We start from the raw sequence: 22,686 nt of genomic DNA, 5'->3' as shown, positions 1-22,686 counted from the left end.
TATGTAAAGCGATAGATACATAGGCCCTGACATGAGCACGAGGGTTTAGGTTTAATACCAATATGAACTGATAAAGGGAACCCAACAGTGTACAACAGTGGACTAACCTGTGAATGAATGTGACCTGACAGTGTAGGAGAGTGAATCAACTGTGAAGGACAGTGAACTGACTGTAAACATATGAATGTGAGGGAATGTGAACTAATAGTGTAGAACAGTGAATTGACTGTGAAGGATAAATGTGAATGAATATGAACTGACTATAAATAAATAAGAACCAGCAGTATAGAACAGTGAATTGACCATGAATGAAGGCATGTGAGTGAATGTATACTGAACATAAACAAATATGAACCAATGGTTTTTAAAACATTGAATTGATTGTGAATGAAGGCATCTGAGTGAATGTAAACTGAACATAAACAAACATGAACCAACAGTTTAAAACACTGAATTGACTGTCAACAGATGAACGTGAATGAAGGTGGAATGACTGTGAACAAATGTGAACCAGCAGTTTAGAACAGTGAATTGACTGCAAACAGACGAACATGATTGAATGTGGAATGACTTTAAACAAATGTGAACCAGCAGTTTAGAACATTGAATTGACTGTGAACAGATGACCGTGAATGAATGTGGAATGACTTTAAACAAATGTGAACCAACAGTTTAGAACATTGAATTGACTGTGAACAGATGAATGCGAATGAATGTGGAATGACTTTAAACAAATGTGAACCAACAGTTTAGAAAATTGAATTGAGTGTGAACAGACGATCATGATTGAATGTGCAATGACTGTAAACAAATGTGAACCAGCAGTTTAGAACATTGAATTGACTGTGAACAGATGAACGCGAATGAATGTGGAATGACTGTAAACAAAGAAGAACCAACAGTTAGAACAGTGAATTGACTGGAACAGATGAATGTGATCAAATGTGGGAATCAGGTTTCTGAAGTAGAATAGGAACTCTACTGAAAATAGAGAACTTCTCCTAAATCAAACACTTGATCAACCAACAAGTGTGCGAGACAGGGTTGGGCATTGTCGAAGGTTCCACCACTTCCAATGTAATTCTGAAGTATATTCAATTCAAAGTCCTTCTTATTATTCGCAACTTTGGAAATTTGATCCTTAGTTGTCTGAACCCAGTAAAGTAGAGTACAAAAAGGGTGTTTATTCGTTCTTATGTAGTATGGAGATAGCAACAGTTCAAACAGTGGATGGCAGATGCAATAAGAAACACTTCAGAAATGAACTTGGTCCAGTGACACAAGAAATGACTTCTTACAATGCACCTCCAGATGTCTTCAGACAAACAGACAGTGCAGCACAGAATAGATCAATTCCAGTCAAACAGTACAGTCCTGTCAAACAAAAGGCAGATGACACTTTAAACTCTATATGAGATGTCTCTCTGAAGTGAACCCTGGTATGGCTAAACCCTGCTTCAAAGCTGAGGTGTCACATGTCTACTGTAGATTACTTGAGGATTCTTCATGAAAACCTCAGTCCTGATATACCCTGCTTCTACATATTGCCTACCAAACTATATGATTTGATACAAACGTGCAATTTACTTCTGATGTACTATATTTGGGTGTTTCCTGGAGAGTTTCTGTATTATTCTCTGCTTTTGACTTCTAAAAGCACATAGTAGAACATTTATCTGCCTCGGAGGATCTGTCTGCATCATCCACCTGTGGAACCAGGTGACCTTTTCATCCCTATTCATCATTGCATTCCCTGGTACCCATGGGGAGGTCCTGGTGTCAGATAGTTGTTATCCTCACTTAGACCTACTCCACTCATTCTTCTATCCCTTTTCTTACACTTCTGAACCTATCTCTTATGGTAGGTTTTACTGCAGAAGCTACTACACGTATATCTTATTTCTGATGCTATATCTTCAGAAGTACCACCACCAGTTCCGTAGGTCCCATATCGATACCATTTGTTTCTATGGTCCCTTGAATATCTCCGATGTTGATGTTGACTCCTCATCATTGGCAAGTCTCATTCATCCCTAAGCAACCCATTGTGCTTATTAGATTCCTGACCCTGAGGTTTGAATTGTCTATGCTGTAGACAAACTTTATTCCTTTATCCTTTTATAGAAAATTCCTTACTTCTTTTGCTTACTATAAGCTTTTCATTCCTTAGTGTTCTTTAGGTTTCCTTATCTCCTTTATTGCTATAATGGGAATCATTCATTCTCTTCCAAGGCATGCTTTTCAAACGTAGGAAGCAGTCAATCTTCTTCGGACATACACAGCCAGTTGCCAATTGCCATTTTCAGTTGTTGTCAGACATGCACCTATGTGTCAGATCTCTACTCATTGGAAATTCTGTTCTGCAGACCACCTTGGATGTAGGTCTGCATATCTGAGTGATAGCTAGACTTATCCTAAATTGATTCAGAAGTTGCCACTACTTCGGCAGGGTATTCCGACAGCCATCACTGATTCAGTCATTCTCTTGATATGGCTACAAAGTCTGCGAGACCAACTGTTACTTTTGAGGTCCACTTCTACAGTTTTCTCGAAGCTGGTTTGCTAACTCGGCAGTAAGATTGTCAGAGTACACCAACTACTGAAGCCTGCTACTAGCAGCATGGGAGTCAGCCCTAGTACTTATATATCTCTTCAGATTTACCCATATTATTATTACAAAACATATAAAATATCTTATATCTCGTTAAAATCAGCATGCAGGCATGACAGCGAATGAATGTGGAATGACTTTAAACAAATGTGAACCAGTAGTTTAGAACATTGAATTGACTGTGAACAGATGAACGCAAATGAATGTGCAATGACTTTAAACAAATGTGAACCAACAGTTTAGAACAGTGAATTGACTGCAAACAGACGAACGTGAATGAATGTGGAATGACTGTAAACAAAGAAGAACCAACGGTGTAGAACATTGAATTGGTCGTGAATGCAGGCATGTAAATGAATGTAAACTGAATATAAACAAATATGAACCAACTCTTTAGAACATTGAATTGACCATGAACAAACGCATATGAGTGAATGTAAACTGAATATAAACAAATGTAAACCAACAGTGTAGAATAGTGAATTGACTGTGAATAAAGAAATGTGAGTGAATGTAGAGTGACGGTAAACAAATATAAAGCAGTGGTGTAGAAGAGTCAATTGATTATGAATGAAGGAATGCAAGTAAATGTGAACTAACTATAGACAAATATGAACCAATGGTTTGGGGCAGTGAACTGACTGTGAACAGATGAATGTGAGTATTCATCTGTTCACAGTCAGTTCATATTTACTCACATGCCCTCTTTCACAGTCAATTCACTGTTCCAAACTGTTGGTTCATATTTGGTTATATTCAGCTTACATTCATTTACATGCCTGCATTCATGATCAATACAATGTTATACACTAGATAGGTTCAAACTTAAAATTTGTTTTTCGTTAACTTGTTAACTTGTTAAGTATGATGGCACAAACAGAGCCATGTCCGATGCTTAGTCACCATTCCACCATGCTCATCCCACGAATTTCTGCACATGTTACCTCTTCTCTGCCTGCATTAGTCATTATGGCAGAGGATTTCAACTCAGACAAGTCTGCAATGCATGTACCTGACATCTCACATCAGTGTTTAATGGCTCATGGGGACTTGAGCATGTGAGATTATGCACTCCAACGTTTATAAGATACTTTTTAGAGTTGATTCATGTAAATTTAGATGTACATAGGCAGTGACATGAAGGTAGTTCAAGCAGTTCCAAATTTCAGGACCACACTGAGTAGTATCTATCTATTGAAGGTGTGAGAGAGATTGGAGGGAAAATGCAGTGATGTGGTGGAGCCCAGTGGAATGGTGACTAAGCACCAGACATGGCTCTGTTTGTGCCATTAATGCGATAATGGGCGAAGTATACCACTCAAGAGTCAACCTAATATCAGAGCTATGGAAGTAGCACCAACACCAAATCAACCCAAAAACTAGTAAAACCTCCGTGTAAAGTCTATCAATAACTCTACACACCAGGAAAGATTGCAAGGGTGGACTGCTTGGCAAAGGTTATGCACAAGATCACAGTCTCAATATCGTATGAAGGTCTTATAAAATCAATGTGTAACTGCAAGTGTAAAACACCACAGCTATGGGGTTCTAGGGTTTGTAGGGGCTCTGTTTATTGTCCAGTGGACTAAGTGGGACTGTGAATTTCATCTATGGTAAGACTAATTTGAACGATTGGAGATTATTGCCCTCGATGGACACAAAAACTAAGTCCTCAGTGGACACGAACCCTAAGACCCTCGACGGATCATGAAACAGTAATCAAGACCTTGGCGGCCTACGGATGGATAGTTCTCAAGTTTTGATCTCGGCGGTCTCGTATAGTTCAAGTCAAATCTTATCATATCACTGCACAATGACAGGGCAAATCTCTCTATTGGGTGTCAAGAGCAGTTACTCATGGGCAACTTGCTCGGGACTTTCCTACGCACAGATAGTACTTACTTTATCTACGGATACATGGGCTGCTTTTATACTACTTCTACGCTAGCTTGGTAATCCTATCTCTACTTGTTTCATCTCTAAAAATAATGCACCGTAGCTATCAATTCATGCGAAATCTTATCGCTAGGGACCGTTACATGTGCAGAATCTTCTCTACGGAGCTTTTCCGTATTCGAATCATATGTTTTGGACCAGTCTGGACCATCCTTCATTCTTGTTTCAGCATGTAGAATGGACCTACATAGGCATACCATGCGGTATTTCCTGCCTACGGACCTTATCCTGCATTTCGACGTTATCAAATCATATGGACTTTGTGTGTCCAAGTAGTTCCAGCATATGGATCCAGAGTTCCAAACTGCCATAGGATATGAACAGTGTGGACTCCAAAATCTGTTGTTCATTCCTGCCTGGTTCCTAGGTACTCTATCTGTGATCTGGGATCTGTATCATGTCTTTTTGTCTGTTCCTCTGATCGGGACTCAATCTACAGTCATATCAAATTTCTCCTAGTCCAGGTGGTCCTATGTCTGAATTCTTGTCAACTAAATCCCCCATAGAAGTAGATACTCCTAGTATGAAGGTCTTTAGACTCCGTCAAGTTCTGCTACAAATTGGTTCTGTGAAGACTACAAGTCTTCTAATAATACAATCCCTTGATATGCCAGTGCATAGTAGAATGTAGAGAGTAGAACTTCAAGAATCATTGTCTAGGTCCTCTGCTCATAGTGTTCTACAGGTTTTGAACAGTCATACAGTTTTCTGACACAATCTACGGCTCTCTCTAGCTGGTCTAGCTGCACCTACGGCACATTCTACTAGCAGTACTAGCTTTAACTAGCAATTTGGGCTCATTTAGAGAGAGCCATAGATTGTGTCAGAAAACTGTATGACTGTTCAAAACCTGTAGAACAGAGGACTTAAGCGGTAATTCACCGAATTCTACTCTCTACATTCTACTATGCACTGGTATATCAAGGGATTGTACTATTAGAAGACTTGTAGTCTTCACAGAACCATTTGTAGGAGAACTTAACAAAGTCTAAAGACCTTCATACTAGGAGTATCTACTTCTATGGGGGATTTAGTTGACAAGAATTCAGACATAGGACCACCTGGACTAGGAGAAATTTGATATGACTGTAGATCGTTTCCGATTGATCTCGATCACAGGAAAGACAATAAGAGATGATATGAATGACAGATCACAGATAGAGCATCTAGGAACCAGGCAGGAGTGAACAATAGATCTCAGAATCCTTAGTGTTTATGCCCTATGGCAACTTGAAACACTTGGTCTGTATGCTGAGACCACTTGGATACACAAAGTCCATATGATTTGATACTATCGGAAGTGCAGTTCAATAGTAGGATAAGCTCCATAGGCAGAAATACTATATGGTACGCCTCATGGGTCCATTCTACGGACAAGACCACCAGGTCAAAACCAGAGAACTATTCGTCTGTAGGCCACTGAGGTCTTGATTACAGTTTTGTAATCTGTTGAGGGTCTTTGTATTCGTTTCTGCTGAGAGCAATCGTTTCGTGTCTGCCGAGGACAATAGTCTCCAATCATTTGAATTAGTCTGTCGTAGACAAAATTCATAGTCCCACTTAGTCCACTGGACAATAAACAGAGCTTTCTACAAAACCCTTTGAACCCTGTAGCTGTGGTATTTTACACTTGCAGTTACAACTTGATTTTATAAGAACCTCATACAATATTGAGACTGTGACCTTGTGCGTAACCTTTGCCAAGCAGTCCACCCTTGCAATCTTCCTGGTGTGTAGAGTTATTGATAGACTTTACACAGAAGTGTACTAGTTTTTGTTAAGAAATAGACTCAGTGCATAAACGACAACCAATTCAATATAAACTACCTGTTAAGAAATAGACTAAACAAGAGAATAAGTAAAAGAGAGAAAAAGAGTAACAGAAACTGTGGGGCTCACCTCAGTGCGTAAACGACAACTGAGGTGACCCTGAGGAACAAGTAAAGTATATAAGCAGGATCAAAGGTGGAAGTAAACAAAAAATAGGAGTGTGGACTAGGAGTGTGGAATGGAGACGGAGGAAACATGAGCACAGGGCACTCCGACTACGAGTGCACGGTAACCACCAGTAGGACGGTACAAAGTACTTTCAACACTCCCCCTACTTCGTATCGTCCAGTCCCAAAAGACCAATGAGTTTCCTGTGTTGCGGGCCACCTAATGGTTTCGTAAATATATCTGCAACGTTCTGACCTGTATTGACGTCCACCAAAACCACCTGTCCCCTCGCGACTTTTTCCCGAATATGATGATGGCATAAATCAATATGTTTGATGAGTCCATGGTATTTTGAGTGTTCCGTTAGGCTCTGAGAACCTTCGTTATCGCCATGCAAAGCGATAGGACCATCCATTTTCATTCCAATCTCTTTCAGCCATGAGGTCATCCATACCGCTTGTTGGCTCGCTCTAGCCAGAGCGATATATTCTGCTTCCACCATTGACAATGCAACTGAAGCTTGTCGCTTTGAACCCCATGAGACTGGCGCGCCTGCCATGAAAAAGACGTGTCCAGAAGTCGATCTTTTTGAATCCCTGCAACCTCCCCAGTCAGCATCCACCCACCCAATTGGTTTTAGACTACTGTCCTTCCTATAGCGAATTTTGTAGTCCAATGTCCCTTTGATGTACTCTGCAACATGCAGTAAAGCATTCCAGTGTGATCTTCCTGGGTTCAGTTGAAATCTTGCCAATAAGTTGACTGCAAAAGAAAGGTCAGGTCTCATGCAGATCTGGCCCCATTGGATAGAACCAAGCAGCTCCCTGTAAGGTTTGTTGGCCATGAACTGCCGCTTGTCAGACGGTAGGGGATTCGGCGATTCAACAAGTGCGATATTTGATGGTAGTGGAGTGATTCTGGGTTTGCTGTCTGATAGCTGGAAGTGTTCCAACATGTGTTCAAAGTACGCCCTTTGTGATAGAGCAATGCTCCCATCCAACGAGTTCTCTTCTATTGCCATGCCCAGTAGAACTCCTCCTCCTGGTTCTGTAACTTCCCAACACTTTGCCAGCTCATCCTTTGCCCTCTGTTTCCCGTTCCCTGTCATAGACCCTCCAAATACATCGTCTGTATACATATTCGTGATCGTATATTCTCCGTTAACATCCCGAACTCGTACACATGGGTCTGCACGCGATTGGTAATAACCGAGTTCATTGTAAGTCTCGCCTAGTGTCTTGTACCAGTTATAAGTGCCTTGTTTTGTTCCATATAGTGTCTTCTTCAACTTGCAAACCAGGTTCGTCTTCCCAGCTACTTCGAAACCCTCTGGTTGTCGCATGTAAACGTCGTGCTCGATTGGACTGTTTAGATACGCTCCTTTGAAATCAATTTGGAAGGTCTTGAGGCCCAATATGACCGCAATGGCAATCGTCATACGTACGGATTCCATTCTTACCACTGCTCCGTAGGTTTTATCGTAGTCTACCCCAAACACTTGTGTGAATCCTTGTGCGACCCATCTCGCCTTTCTCTTCACGACTTCACCCTTCGCATTCCATTTAATTGCATAAACCCACCATCCCCCAATCGCTTTCGCTCCCAGCGGAAGTTCTACCAGTTCCCAACACTTCTTCTCGAGCAGCATACTGATTTCCACCTCCATTGGTGGCCTCCATAGTTCGGGGAACTTCATCGCATGCGCGTAGTTTGATGGTATCCAGTGTTCGTTATCAACTGACGCGAACGCCCAAGGACTGTTGACAATAAGGAGATGTGCACGATCTGTGTCGATATTGTTGCGTGGTTTGTAGGGTATGCCTTGATTTGGTTGATTTGTATCCGTTGCCCAATCAGACCCACTTTGTTTAGCATTTCTTTCCCTTTCCCGACTCTCCTCCATCTCCCATTGGGCCCTTGAAGGTTGAACAATATGTCTTTCGCGACGAACTGGTAATGGTAATGTCAGAGCATCTTCCACTTGCTGAGGCAAATTCGGTGCTACCGGAACTTCAGCTACATCAGATTGACGTTGTACGGGGATATCAACGTCGGAGTTATGCTGTGGGGGAAATTCAACCTTGACATCATCATCAGCTTGGACTCCATCACTTTGCTTATCAATCACCGGCAATGTTCGATGAGGTGTCCCCTCCTCAAAACGAACATCTCGCGATTCCATGATAGTCCGAGTCTCTGGGATCCACAATCGGTATCCCCGCCTTCCCATGTATCCCAGCATTTTTCCCTTGACGGCCTGTTTTGACAGTTTTCCATCCCTATGGCGTTCTGGTAGTTTCGCCCACATGTCACAACCAACTGGTCGCAAATGGGAAACGTCCTGTCGTTTTCCAGTCCATAATTGTGCTGGAACATCGTCCGGAAACCGATCAGAAGGCATAAAATTGTCAACATAGCAGAAAGTTGAAGTTACTTCTGCCCACAAGAAGCGGGGGAAACTTGTGTCTTCCAACATGGTGCGTGTGCCTTCGATTACTGTCCTATTTGCCCTCTCAGCCATACCATTCGCTGCCGATGAATAAGGTGTTATCCTTTCAATCACAATACCATTTTCTCGACAGTACTCCTGCATTGAGTGATTGTCAAGTTCCCCTCCTCTGTCTATTCGAATGATCTTCAATTTCTGTTCCGTTTGGCGCTCAGCCATGTTGTGGTACGACTGGAAAGCATCCAGCGTTGTCACTGCGTCTTTATTCGCCAGAAAGAATGGAACCCTGTATGAAGACCTCCCATCAGTGCATAACATCAGATACGACTTCCTCCCCATGCTTTCTGTGCGCGAAGGACCCCACAAATCTATATGCACCCTTTCCAGAACCTTTGTCTCATGTTTCAACTTCTCATTGAATGGTCTCTGAGTTGCCTTCCCATAAAGGCAGTCTTCACACATACCGACAATCTCCTTTGAAGTTATCTTAAGTCCATCAACCAAGTTCTTTGACGATAAACGAAGAATTCGACTGGTTCCATTATGAACCCATCTACGATGCCATGTCATAATACCCACTGGCCGGTCAAGAGACCTCGAATAGTTCGCATAGGTTTCTTGATCTGGCAGCAAAAATTCATACATCTTCCCATTCACTTCTGCCGATGTTAACACGTCGTTCGTCCCAGGTTCACATATCGTAATTCTTCCGTTTCCCCAAGTGCCGTGATATCCTTCAAGATCAAGGGAAGGCATCGACACAAGGTTACTCCCAAGGGTTGGAGTGTGCTTCACACCTCTCAAATTCAACACCTTCACACCGTTTTTCGACTGAAGCGTCACATCTCCAATACCAGGGATTGGGAATTCTCCAGCAGAACCCGCTAGAGCTGTCTGCCCCATCCCTTCTGACTTACGGTAAGTTTTGAAAGCCTCTGTATCTTTCCAGCAATGATCTGAAGCTCCAGAATCCATGAATGTTCTGGAAGTGAATGATGTTGTAGTAGGGATGGGATTCTTATTAGGCATGCAGAGAAGACAACTAGTTTTGGCTATGATCTTTACTTGAGGTATGTTTACATCAACCCCGTCTCCATCCTGGTGAGCATCTTCCATTTCATCTAGAAAGGCAAGATGCTGGAAGTCATACCTGGGATTGTACGCATCAGGAGGAGGTACCTTTACGGCAGGGGGATTCAACGTACTCGAAGTTTCGGTAGGGTCCATTCCTGGTGGGAATTTCCATCCCTTAGGAGCTTTCCCTTCCTTTCCGCCACCTCTGGCCCAACAGTCCAGCTTCTTGTGTCCCTTACGTTTGCAATTCTCACAAACTACGATGGTTCTTTGATCACTTGTCGGGTTGGCTGCCAATGCTTTGACTCTCGCCTGATCTCCCTGACGTTCTAGTCGGCGTGCCTCACGTTTAACCCATATGGCTTCGAGGTGAGTGATGGCATCAGCACTGGTGGTTCCTGGGACGTTCGTAGTAATATCGTCCCAATCCACAGGGAAGGAGTCAAGAATGATGGACTGAAACTGAGCATCGGAGATAGTTGCACCAACATCACAAGCATCCTTCCAGAGGTTACGCATGGCTTTAACGTGCTCGTCGAAGTCTTCACCACTCGTCATCTTCTTCGTGTGTAACAACTTTTCTCTAAGTCTGCACAAAGTTTCATCCAGATTATGCTCGCCCATCTTGTCTCATCTATCCCAAGTCCGACTGGATCAACTGTATTAGAGATGATGACGGTAGCGACGTAACGATCTTGAGCTCGCCATTCCTCGAGTGAAGGTGTGGCGCTGTATAGTGGAGTAGGGATATGCGGCTGAGGCGTAGTAGCTGACGTGGCCTGGGGTGGGGATCCAGTAGTATCAGTAGTTGTAACAGTAATAACAGGAATTGACGGCGTTGTTTCGACAGCAATTGACGGGTTCTTTATAGTTCCATCAAGGTATCCTCCCATTCCCTTTGCTCCAATTTGGAGGACTACCTCTCGCTTAAAGACGGCGCAATTCTTTCAGCCATCCAAACATTTTTCTGTGTCGAATGTGGGGACTGCTGGGGTGACGGAAGATGACATCTTAAGTTCAGGGTGTACTTGTATCTTGTACGCTGAGTATTCGTTATTCTCTCCTATTTGAACACAGGTCTCATAATCTGTTAAGAAATGGACTCAGTGCGTAAACAACAACTAATTCAATATAAACTACCTGTTAAGAAATAGACTAAACAAGAGAATAAGTAAAAGAGAGAAAAAGAGTAACAGAAACTGTGGGGCTCACCTCAGTGCGTAAACGACAACTGAGGTGACCCCGAGGAACAAGTAAAGTATATAAGCGGGATCGAAGGCGGAAGTAAACAAAAAATAGGAGTGTGGACTAGGAGTGTGGAATGGAGACGGAGGAAACGTGAGCACAGGGCGCTCCGACTACGAGCGCACGGTAACCACCAGTAGGACAGTATGAAGTACTTTCAACAGTTTTAGAGTTGATTTGGTGTTGGTGCTACTTCCATAGCTCTGATATTAGGTTGATTCTTGAATGGTATCCTTTGCCCATTACTGTCATACTTAACAAGTTAATGAGTTAACAAAAAACAAGTTTTAACTTTGAGCCTACCTACTGTTGGTTCTTCTTTGTTTACAGTCATTCCACATTTATTTGCGTTCATCTGTTCACAGTCAATTCACTGTTCTAAACTGCTGGTTCACATTTGTTTACAGTCATTGCACGTTCAATTATGTTCATCTGTTCACAGTCAATTCACTGTTCTAAACTGTTGGTTCACATTTGTTTAAAATCATTGCACATTCATTTGCATTCACCTGTTCACAGTCAATTCACTGTTCTAAACTGCTGGTTCACATTTGTTTACAGTCATTGCACATTCAATCATGATCGTCTGTTCACAGTCAATTCACTGTTCTAAACTGCTGGTTCACATTTGTTTAAAGTCATTCCACATTCATTCGCATTTGTCTGTTCGCAGTCAATTCACTGTTCTAAACTGTTGGTTCACATTTGTTTAAAGTCATTCCACATTCATTCGCGGTCATCTGTTCACAGTCAATTCAATGTTCTAAACTGCTGGTTCACATTTGTTTACAGTCATTGCACATTCAATCATGATCGTCTGTTCACACTCAATTCAATTTTCTAAACTGTTGGTTCACATTTGTTTAAAGTCATTCCACATTCATTCGCATTCATCTGTTCACAGTCAATTCAATGTTCTAAACTGTTGGTTCACATTTGTTTAAAGTCATTCCACATTCATTCACGGTCATCTGTTCACAGTCAATTCAATGTTCTAAACTGCTGGTTCACATTTGTTTAAAGTCATTCCACATTCAATCACGTTCGTCTGTTTGCAGTCAATTCACTGTTCTAAACTGCTGGTTCACATTTGTTCACAGTCATTCCACCTTCATTCACGTTCATCTGTTGACAGTCAATTCAGTGTTTTAAACTGTTGGTTCATGTTTGTTTATGTTCAGTTTACATTCACTCAGATGCCTTCATTCACAATCAATTCAATGTTTTAAAAACCATTGGTTCATATTTGTTTATGTTCAGTATACATTCACTCACATGCCTTCATTCATGGTCAATTCACTGTTCTATACTGCTGGTTCTTATTTATTTATAGTCAGTTCATATTCATTCACATTTATCCTTCACAGTCAATTCACTGTTCTACACTATTAGTTCACATTCCCTCACATTCATATGTTTACAGTCAGTTCACTGTCCTTCACAGTTGATTCACTCTCCTACACTGTCAGGTCACATTCATTCACAGGTTAGTCCACTGTTGTACACTGTTGGGTTCCCTTTATCAGTTCATATTGGTATTAAACCTAAACCCTCGTGCTCATGTCAGGGCCTATGTATCTATCGCTTTACATATAAGTAGGGACCATGACAGTTATATTATATTACCCCTGTGACAACAGCCTTTTGTATAAATATTCACCACTCAACTATTTATGCTAAACAAAGTTCATGAGTGAGATAGTCTCAGACTGCATCTTGGACCAGTATGGTGAGAACAACATATAAATATATACAATACAGCTGTTTGTTCTGGAATGATCTAAAACAAACTATAGAAGTGTTTGTCCCTTGTAACCTTCTTTCTTGCTGGAAATCTGAGCCTATCCACCACTTTTTTAGTATGGTAGATGGCATGAATAATACATATGGGTAGGATTATATTTTTAGTTTGAATCCTTGATTTAATTTTCAACATCTCTGTGATTTAATATTAATAAAATCATTTACTGTATATCGAAATAGAGGAAATATTGAATGTTTAAGCCAGAACAAATATTGAATCATAGGGAGTTTAAAAGTATGTTCTAGATATTGTTACCAGCCTACCAACCTATTTCCAGACCTTAGGAGTGACAGCTGACCCTCTTGACAAAAAAATACTAAATCCCTGGAAATAATACACTGTGATACAGGAGGTATTGCCACATTCATGCACTTCTGCAAAATGGTTAGTAGTATGTTAGAGTATTGAACCTCCAGAATATCTAAGCCATTGGTTCATATTGCAGTCTGTGAGACACCAGCTGTTTATTTAACAGTATTTTATTAATAACTTTATAACAACACATCCAAATGATATTAAATGGCATGTTCTCATGCTCCTTTTATTCACCCCTACCTATCTACAAAGTCTGGTGTATATATAGTTAGAAATAACCATGTTAAAAGTACTATATTTATCTATATTTGCAGTTTTCCATTATTCTGACCATATTCCTGGTAAAATTAAGTGTGAATAATTTATAGACCATGCTTCTACAACTATTTGGGAAATTTCCTGATTTTTTGGTTATTTTCCATCACCCATAGCATGACCTGTTGACCTGTTGACCCCGCATAAAGATTAAAGGCTTGCTAAGCCGTGGAAAAAACAATTTTTGTTATTACCATAGAAAGAAAGCATATCAGTCATATGGCCACCCCACAGAACCATAAAAACACAAAAGAAAAAAAAACAGCCTTGGGGGAACGTGACATCAAACCACCACCATCAATTCATGCGCTGGCTAGGTATTGAGCCCCCCAGCGTCGTTAGTGCGCTGAAAGTGCCGTTAGTGCACTGGAGTATCGTTAGAGTACTCCCCCCACCCTTTTAAATTGTCACCAGGTGGACCTCATTTTCGATGAGGAATGGACGGTCCTATCCAGGGTTGCGTTAGTCTTCCCCGCTCGCTATCGTCGAGTAGTCGAAGACTCTTTTTTTCGACTCTAAATACCCATATTCTATCCTTAACACATACCAGAAAATACACAGCCTGGTCAAACCAAATTAGGCCTAGACAAAAAGCATAAATGCAGGATGAGTAACAAAACTAAAGTCGGAGGAAACCGGAAGAGCATCAACACGCCCCAACCTGACAACCTCCATGACTCTGTTCTGTGACAACTGCGAGTCAGACGTCGACGAATGTATACATCACCCATCTCAACAAACTGAAGAAAGAACCCCTCCAAGGACTGGAAGGGAGCACGTACGTCGTAACTTATCACACACTACCTGAATTTGACAACGTTAAACAAACAGTCCACCAAAAATCCACTCATTAACCCGACTTCAGGTGCCAACAAAAAACGCCGAACCATTGGTGGTGGTCAAAACAGACAGTACAGTGCTCCAGATACTCCTAGCCATCGGAAGGGACCATCATCTAGAAACCAAGAGGACGAAAACTCTCCAGCCAGATCAAGAGCTAGCCCGACACCAACGTCCAGCCTTGTTCTAGCTCCATACACACCAAATAGGGACAACACCCCAACGCACATGCCAAATAACCCACAAAAACTAACCCAAGGCCCCCCTGCTCCCTCAAAGCCAGGAGACTACAATATGCTAGATGGAACAGCACAAAGCCAGTCGACCCCGAGACCAATCCTGTCCCTCGAGGACTTTACAAGTATCCCTCCTTTCAAAGCCCAGGAGTTCCCATACCGCAATACTCCTGCTCTCTCCCTTAACAACCTCCCGGATAACATCAAACTTGAGGGCCTCAGCGGCGCCATGCTGAACACTGGAAACTTCCCCAGATTTGTCGTGGCAAAGGAACAGTTGATGAAAAACATCCCACCCTCCCAACTAGCTTACCTCAAGTTAGACGATCCCTCGACACTCGCAATATTCTTCTTTGGCGGTGGCAGCCAACTCTTCGAGGCGGCTCCGAATATCTTGAGTGCTACAGTCGCCTCGAAAATCCAGAACCTCATCCCCGTCGAAAATGTACACATCATTAGACCATATGCACGCGACCACAGGATAGCCGCTAGAAACAAGTATGGCCCATCATGTTTCGGTTTTGTAACCACCGACAACGAAGACTTCTCCAGAGCCCTCGCTTCCATCCAAACCCTCATCTACGACGAAACCCTCGCTTTCCACATGATCCGTGTCGCAGACACCCAATTCTCATGGATCGTTGGAGTGTATGAGTGCCAACAATTCCCCGACGACGGTACAGACCGTATGCGTGATCTCTTTAGGTATGGGATGTATACTTCTCTCATCAAGGATGAGAAATTTCGTAATGAGACCAACATTGCAATGCCAAACGACACCCGCTCCTTGGATGAAAGGGTCTTCGAACAGCTCCTATCGATTGACGCTCGCTTCACATCCTGCGACAATGGAGGGAAGAAAAGATGGCTTGTGTCAATGTGCCCCTGCACTGACAACTATCAGCACTGGCACATGCTCCGTGACATCGTCCGAAACAAGGACTATCTTGGGGGACCGTACCTCTTCACCCTATGGGAGGCATATAAAAACCGAAGACCATCCGATGCACGAACTGCGGTCTCGACAACCACCTTCTCCATAACTGTACCTTCATCTCCCTGGACGATTACAAGGGTCCAAAGTCAGGAGGTACCAGCCTCATCGACAAAATCGAAAACAAGAACTGCTCTGCTGCAGAAGCATGGAAGAAGATCATCGACCGCCCATGTAACCAGAAGGACAATGTTGAACAGGCGTCGGGTTGGGAAAGCGAAGAGTTTCTGGAGAAGGAGGACAAGAAACTCAGCCGTACCCAGCCAACACCCGACAACAGGAACAGAGGGAGAGGGAGAGCCGGCAGGCGAGGGAGAAAATTTTAGGCTGTATGCCCTCCTCTAACCCAGTACCTATACACGGAACTGTACCACCCACCTAACCTACCCTACGAATTATAGACCTCTTCACCCACCCCTTCCAGTTCTGGGACTGTAAGCGTGAATAATGGTCCCTCCCAAAACTCCTGACCACTGTACAGAATTTACTGACAATACTAGTGGTGCAGTATTGGACAGGATGTATGGTGTGTGTAGGTAACGCATGACTATCTCTACACTACCTACTGCCAAAGGCATCTGCATGTCGCCTTGAGCTCTGACATGCCCACTGACCCCAGACCCTCAGTCCCCACTAACGAGCAGCATGCATTAGGCATATGACCACCAGCCCTCGCAAGGCTGGTGGCCTGCCCACCCCTGTGACTACACACTCAAGACTAAGATTAAGATTAAGACAAAACACGGTAAGCACTGACGGTTTTTCGGACACAGGCATAAATGTTGGATCTGGAGGTGGTGATAGCTCCGCCACCGGCTACCGTCCCATCGAGGAAGGATCTCGACGAGTAGGGGATCTCATCTCCTCCCCTATGGGGAGTGAGAACACGGTTAACACTAATGGTTTTACGGCTACAGGTACAAATATTGGATCCAGAGGTGGTGATAGTTCCGCCCCCGACTACCACACGAACACCGATGAAGGCTCCCAACCAGTAGGGGGCCCCATCTTGCTCCCGTCAGGGAGCGAGATAAATGTGCATCCTGCACAGCCAGCTCGTCAGCAGCGGCAAACGGTCATACCAGACCAAAATGCGCGTCAGTCGCATGCAGTCCGTCAGTGTCTGCCAACGGTTGTCTCAAACCAAGATGCGCGTCAGTCGCATGCAGTCCGTCAGTGTCTGCCCACATCCGCAAATGTTTCAAACGGCGATGTGCCCAGAACACAACCCATTCATAATGAACAGTCAGCTGCCTCCACTAGTGGAGACACCAGCGAATCTTACCCACAAACCCCAGATGAAGGGCCGCTACATCCTGCAACCAGATCTGAACTATTCGCCCCTCAACTCACACAAGACTTTGACAGAGACCTCCAATTACTTCGGGAAATTGAGGATCTCCTGAACGAATTTGAGGTAGACCCGGAGGACTTACTGGAACCTCCTCGAACACAAAGAGAAAATCCCCCACATCAAACGGCCACCATAGACCAACCTACCAAACCCAAGAAAAATACCAAAGCTTGGGTCAAAATCGGGGCCTTAAATATCAGAGGACTAGGCAGTACGAATTTCAATGATCCACATAACAAATGGTGGCATGTAAACTGAGTGATGCGGAAAAAGCGAGTGGGCATCCTCATTATTGGAGAAGCTCACCTAAACGAGGAAAGGCATGCAAACCTCGATAATATATACTCCAAGAACTTGCATGTTGTATACTCGAGTCTGCTAGACAACAGTAATGCCAAAGGTGTAGCAATCGTACTACACCACCAATATATTGACACTGAACACATTGAAACTTGGGACATAGTGCCCGGCCATGCTTTACTCATAAGATTAAATTGGCATAATGGGGAGAAAATTGTAATTCTAGGAATCTATGCCCCAAATGACCCCCAGGAAAACCGCAAACTATGGGAGGACATAAACTCCTTTTTTGAAAACAACCGGCGAGCTCCACGACCAGACTTTCTGGCCGGAGACACAAACATTGTAGAAGACCCTATTGACCGTCTCCCAATGAGGAGTGACCCACACAGTCCAGTTGATGCACTGGATGAACTCAAATCAAACCTGAACTTAATAGATGGCTGGAGAGCCACCTACCCAACAACACTAGCCTACAGCTACTACCAAAAGTCAAGCGGATCCCAGTCGAGAATTGACCGCATATATATCAAAGAAAATAAATTCACCCAGTCATATGAATGGGGAATGATGCCGGTAGGTATTCCAACTGACCACAAAATGGTCACTGTGAAGATAACTTGTGAAGACGCCCCGGAAACAGGCAACGGGAGATGGAGGTGGCCCGAAAACCTAAATCAAGATAAGAAATTAGAATCCTTCATACACGACGAAGGCATAAAACTCATTCAAGAGATGACTGAATGTAAATCAGAGAATGATAGATCGGACACCCACAACCCGCAGCTGCTGTGGGAGGATTTCAAGAAAAGCATAATCTCTAAAGCAAGAGAAAGGGCAAAAGTTGTCATCCCGAAAATCGATAAAGACATAGCAAGTATCGAAAATAAGCTTGAAATCATGGTAAATGACCTGACGATCGATGAAATGGAACGAGCAATATCAATGGCTCTACTCACAGAACACTCACGTACTTGGAGACGAAATGCCACCAACGTGCCAGGGACAGTGGGAGAGCACGAAACCAAATTGAAGCAGAGGTGATTGGTAAATACTGGTCTATGATAAACCGCCCCAAGGCGCCCAAAGAAATTATACGGCGCCTCATAAAAAGCGACCAAAATCTAGACAACTCGGATGACACTTATGCACCTACTTACGAAACAAAATCCCAAAAAACGGCCAACATGGCACGAGACTATCACAATAACATTCAATTCCTTGACTGAAAAGTGACCCCAGCAGAAGTAAAAACGCGAAAAGAATATATTCAAGATGTCCTGGAAGGACTGGAGGCCAGACTTACAGAAGATGAAGCCGAGGAACTAGCACAACAAGTAACATACGACGACGTAGAAAATGCCATCAACCTCTTAGCAAATGGCAAAGCGCCAGGACTCGATGGCATCCCCAGTGAAATCTGGAAACTACTCAACAATCAGTACAAGAGAGACAAAGGAGACGACAAACCAGCCTTTGACATCATCAAGGCGCTTACCATCCTATACAATGACATCGAAACTTTTGGCAAACTGAAAGGCACAACTTTCTGCGAAAGCTGGATGTGCCCACTTTATAAAAAGGGTGACCATGCCGAAGTGTCAAATTACAGACCCATATCACTGCTAAATACAGACTATAAAATTTTCACAAAAGCACTCACTATAAAACTCGCAAAAGTTGCACCAAAACTTATACACCCATCCCAAGCAGGCTTTGTTCCCGGGAGACACATTTATGACCAAATCTGGCTAACCAAATGAGTAATTGAACTCGCCGAAATGACAGACGAAAATGGAGTGATAGTTGCATTAGACCAAGAAAAGGCATATGATCGAGTAGAACACGACTACCTATGGGAAACATTGGCTGCCTTTAACATACCAAAAGAATTCATACACACCATCTGATCCCTGTACGAAGATGCTCATACCTTCGTAATGATAAATGGAAATCTGAGCGAAACATCCTTCAAAGTAGTAAGGGGAGTACGCCAAGGCGACCCCCTCTCATGTCTAATCTTTGACCTCGCCATCGAACCCCTCGCTCAATCGCTACGCTCCTCCGACATCAAAGGGTTCAAAATCCCGAACCACAACGAGCGACTAGTAGCTACCCTCTTTGCCGATGACACAACGGTATATCTATCGGACGAAGATGACTGGAACGACCTTGAACACCTAACAAAGAAATGGTGTGTCGCCGCTGGGGCAAAATTTAATATGAATAAGACAGAAGTCATACCATACGGTAACCCAACATACAGGAAAACAGTTATCGAGAACAGAACAACCTGTGGTTCCACCAATGGGAATAAATTCCCCGAACATGCAAAAGTTAAAAATGATGGTGAAGCCACCCGAATCCTTGGTGCGTGGATTGGGAACAATATAGACGAAGCAGCCCAATGGACGAAGACACTGGAAAAGATTGATATGGCGCTAAACAGATGGGAAAAAGGCCACCCAACTTTCGAAGGTCGCAGGCTCATAATCCAGATGATTGTCGGAGGGATGACACAGTACCTGGCCAAAGTCCAAGGAACCCCAAAAGAGATTGAGACGAGACTGCAGCGATGCATATATGATTTTATGTGGGGCGGAAGATCAGCAAGATCCATAAACAAGGAACCCCTCGCACAACCCCATGAAGAAGGGGGGAAAAATGTACTGGACATTGCATCTAGGAATGAAGCAATAAGTATCACATGGTTAACATCATACCTGAAAATCGACGAAACAAGACCACTATGGGCATACGTCGTGGACCAAATAATGGCGCTGAACACTCCACTAGCCGAACTGAACGTCTATCCCAAAGTAAACCCATTCCTACAAAGTTGGGATGTTAGTGCAAACAAACTTCCACGAGATCTGTCAGATATGGTGAAAACCGGGAAAAAGTACGGTACACAATTAGAAGGGCTTGCCTTCTCCAGAGAAATCATACACCAAATGCCCATCTGGTATCACATCAAATCTACAGCCACGAGAACATTATACAACCGGGGAAAATCCACACAATGCCTGAAACTTTTTCATGGCATAAAAACCGTAGGTGATGCGGAGACACTCGCCCGCAAACTACAATGACCCCGACACAAGCGTAGAAAGGACTGTGGATGTAGGGCCTGCAAATGAGCAAGAAGTGCAATTGGCTGCGCACACCCACACCTCTGCTTCGAGAGGGCAAAGGAACTACTAGACGCACTCCCAGATAAATGGAACCCGACTAAGCGTCAACCTGAAGATTTTGAGAACGATGACAAGACGAGACACATCACAGAGGGAGACGAAATCCTCTTTGACCCATCAATCACCACAAAAGGCTCTCTAGCGGATGCCTTTAGGATTTTCACTGAAACAGTATGCTGTGAGGACGTACCCGACACACCGAATTCCATCCACTCACCCAGACAGAACCCTTGATAACTTTCACGGATGGTTCATGCATAAATAACGGCTCTATTTCAGCATCAGCCGGGTCCAGGATCTGGTTTGGCACAAACAACGCCAGAAATCGAGCAATAAAAGTACCCGCGGACCTAAACCCATCCAACCAAGTAGGAGAAGTCCTAGCAGTTAAAGAAGCGGTAGAACACTCCCCTGGTCCAGGAGAACTGCACATCAAAAGCGACTCCCGGTACATCGTAGATGGTTACACAAAACACCTAAAAAAATGGGAAAATCAAGGCTTCATAAATATAGAGAACTCCGACATCCTCCGAGTTACAGCAGCCAGGTTACGAAGTCAAAAAGACGTAACGACCTTCGAGTGGGTAAAAGGACACTCCAGCATCGAAGGGAATGAAATAGCGGACACACTAGTAGACGAAGGCAGGCAAAAGATCGAAGCAGATGACATCGATATGACCATCCCGCTATCGCGATATAAATCGGAAAAGACCTTAAAGATGCATATTTATACAATTTTAACACTTATGAGTTATAAATTATGGGATTAATAGGACTAGAGTGAGCCTGCACTTCTAGTTAAAGCATGAGCCTCTACAAGAGACTTTATCTGTACAAAATGTACAAAATTAGGAAAGATGAGAGACTTCGCTGAAGTTCAGAAAACTGTACGAACTTCAGGAAGCAGCCGTTTAAAAACCTTCGTTCTTTTATTGGAAGGCCTCCTCTTACTCCTGGAATGCTCATAGCGAACATAGGGATTTTATTATACACTTTATTGAAACTTCAACGAGGTCTGGTTGGACTGCTCGGATATTGGAATTCTCGGATATAGAAATCCAAACAAGGATAAAGGAAGGAACATCCGATTCTCACGAACGGAAAACAGAAAGAATAGGAATTTCTCAGAAAACCAAGGAAACACGGACTTCAGCGAAGTGCACGTGTTATTTGATTGCAAGAGGGAAACCTTGGGGACAGGGCCTAGGATCGAGGCTAGATCTTCTCCAAAAAGGAATAGAACAGGAACAGGAAGAATGGATACGCCTGAAACAGGGACTCGTTCCCTAGGAAAAACAGGAGAATGCGGATATGTCGGGTACTTCGGCGAAGTCAAGTCCCTACATCGCAACCAGGAAACAAGGAACAGATATTCAGTTTAATATTCGATTGGGCACTTCAGCACATAAAACTCTTGTATTATACCCGATTAAGCGAGTTTCTGTTCGACTGAAAGGGATTTCATTATTATTTACCAGTTTCACACACATTTTGGACTTTTACTATTATCTATTAGAAAAACTGTATATAAGGAGGGCAGGAAAGAGGGATTTTCCCCAGCAACCTATGAGAGGAGACGCAGTTCACCTACTAGGATTCGCTCGAGATTTGACCTTTGCCCCAGTTTTCACTGAAGTTGGTGTTCTGTGTTTGGAAGGATAGATTAGATTATTGCAATTGAATTTGGTATTGGCATATTGTCTTGGAATTGAACTCTGGATATTGAAGTCAATTTGGACTTATATTGAATTTGGATTGCTATTGTCTAGTTTGGATATTGAATTTGGATTGCTATTGTCTAGTTTGGATATTGAACTTGAAACCGAACTTTGGCGAAGACTTGTAAAAGCTTTGTTGAAAAGTCAGATATCAAATTTTGGGATTTGTGAATCATATTGTCACTCTTGTAGTGAAAGAACCTTGATTGAAACTTCTATAAAACCGAAGACCCCCCATATTCTATCTTTCTTGGTGCCTCTTAGTGAAAACTAAAGCCTTAAGAATACCGACCTCCACCCCTTACACTTGTGTATACTCTTCTTGGTGTGGTTTTGGTTTGCG

General features: G+C 43.1%; 2 protein-coding genes across 2 annotated transcripts; both read left to right on the top strand.

Moving 5' to 3' along the window:
• Window positions 1-14,380: 14,380 nt before the first annotated feature.
• E1B28_005043 (uncharacterized protein) lies at window positions 14,381-16,103 on the top strand (the record flags this gene model as incomplete). The annotated part of the gene is made up of 3 exons (XM_043149584.1): window positions 14,381-14,485; window positions 14,539-15,801; window positions 15,858-16,103. The coding sequence occupies 3 exons, from the start codon at window positions 14,381-14,383 to the stop codon at window positions 16,101-16,103; spliced, it is 1,614 nt and encodes a 537-aa protein (XP_043014190.1).
• A 332-nt stretch (window positions 16,104-16,435) lies between these two features.
• Window positions 16,436-17,389, top strand: E1B28_005042 (uncharacterized protein; the record flags this gene model as incomplete). The annotated part of the gene is made up of 1 exon (XM_043149583.1): window positions 16,436-17,389. The coding sequence occupies one exon, from the start codon at window positions 16,436-16,438 to the stop codon at window positions 17,387-17,389; it is 954 nt and encodes a 317-aa protein (XP_043014189.1).
• Between the last annotated feature and the right edge of the window lie 5,297 nt (window positions 17,390-22,686).

This window comes from Marasmius oreades, chromosome 2, assembly GCF_018924745.1.
Source record: "Marasmius oreades isolate 03SP1 chromosome 2, whole genome shotgun sequence".
NCBI lineage: Eukaryota > Fungi > Basidiomycota > Agaricomycetes > Agaricales > Marasmiaceae > Marasmius > Marasmius oreades.
This window is presented reverse-complemented; position numbering and strand designations above follow the sequence as displayed.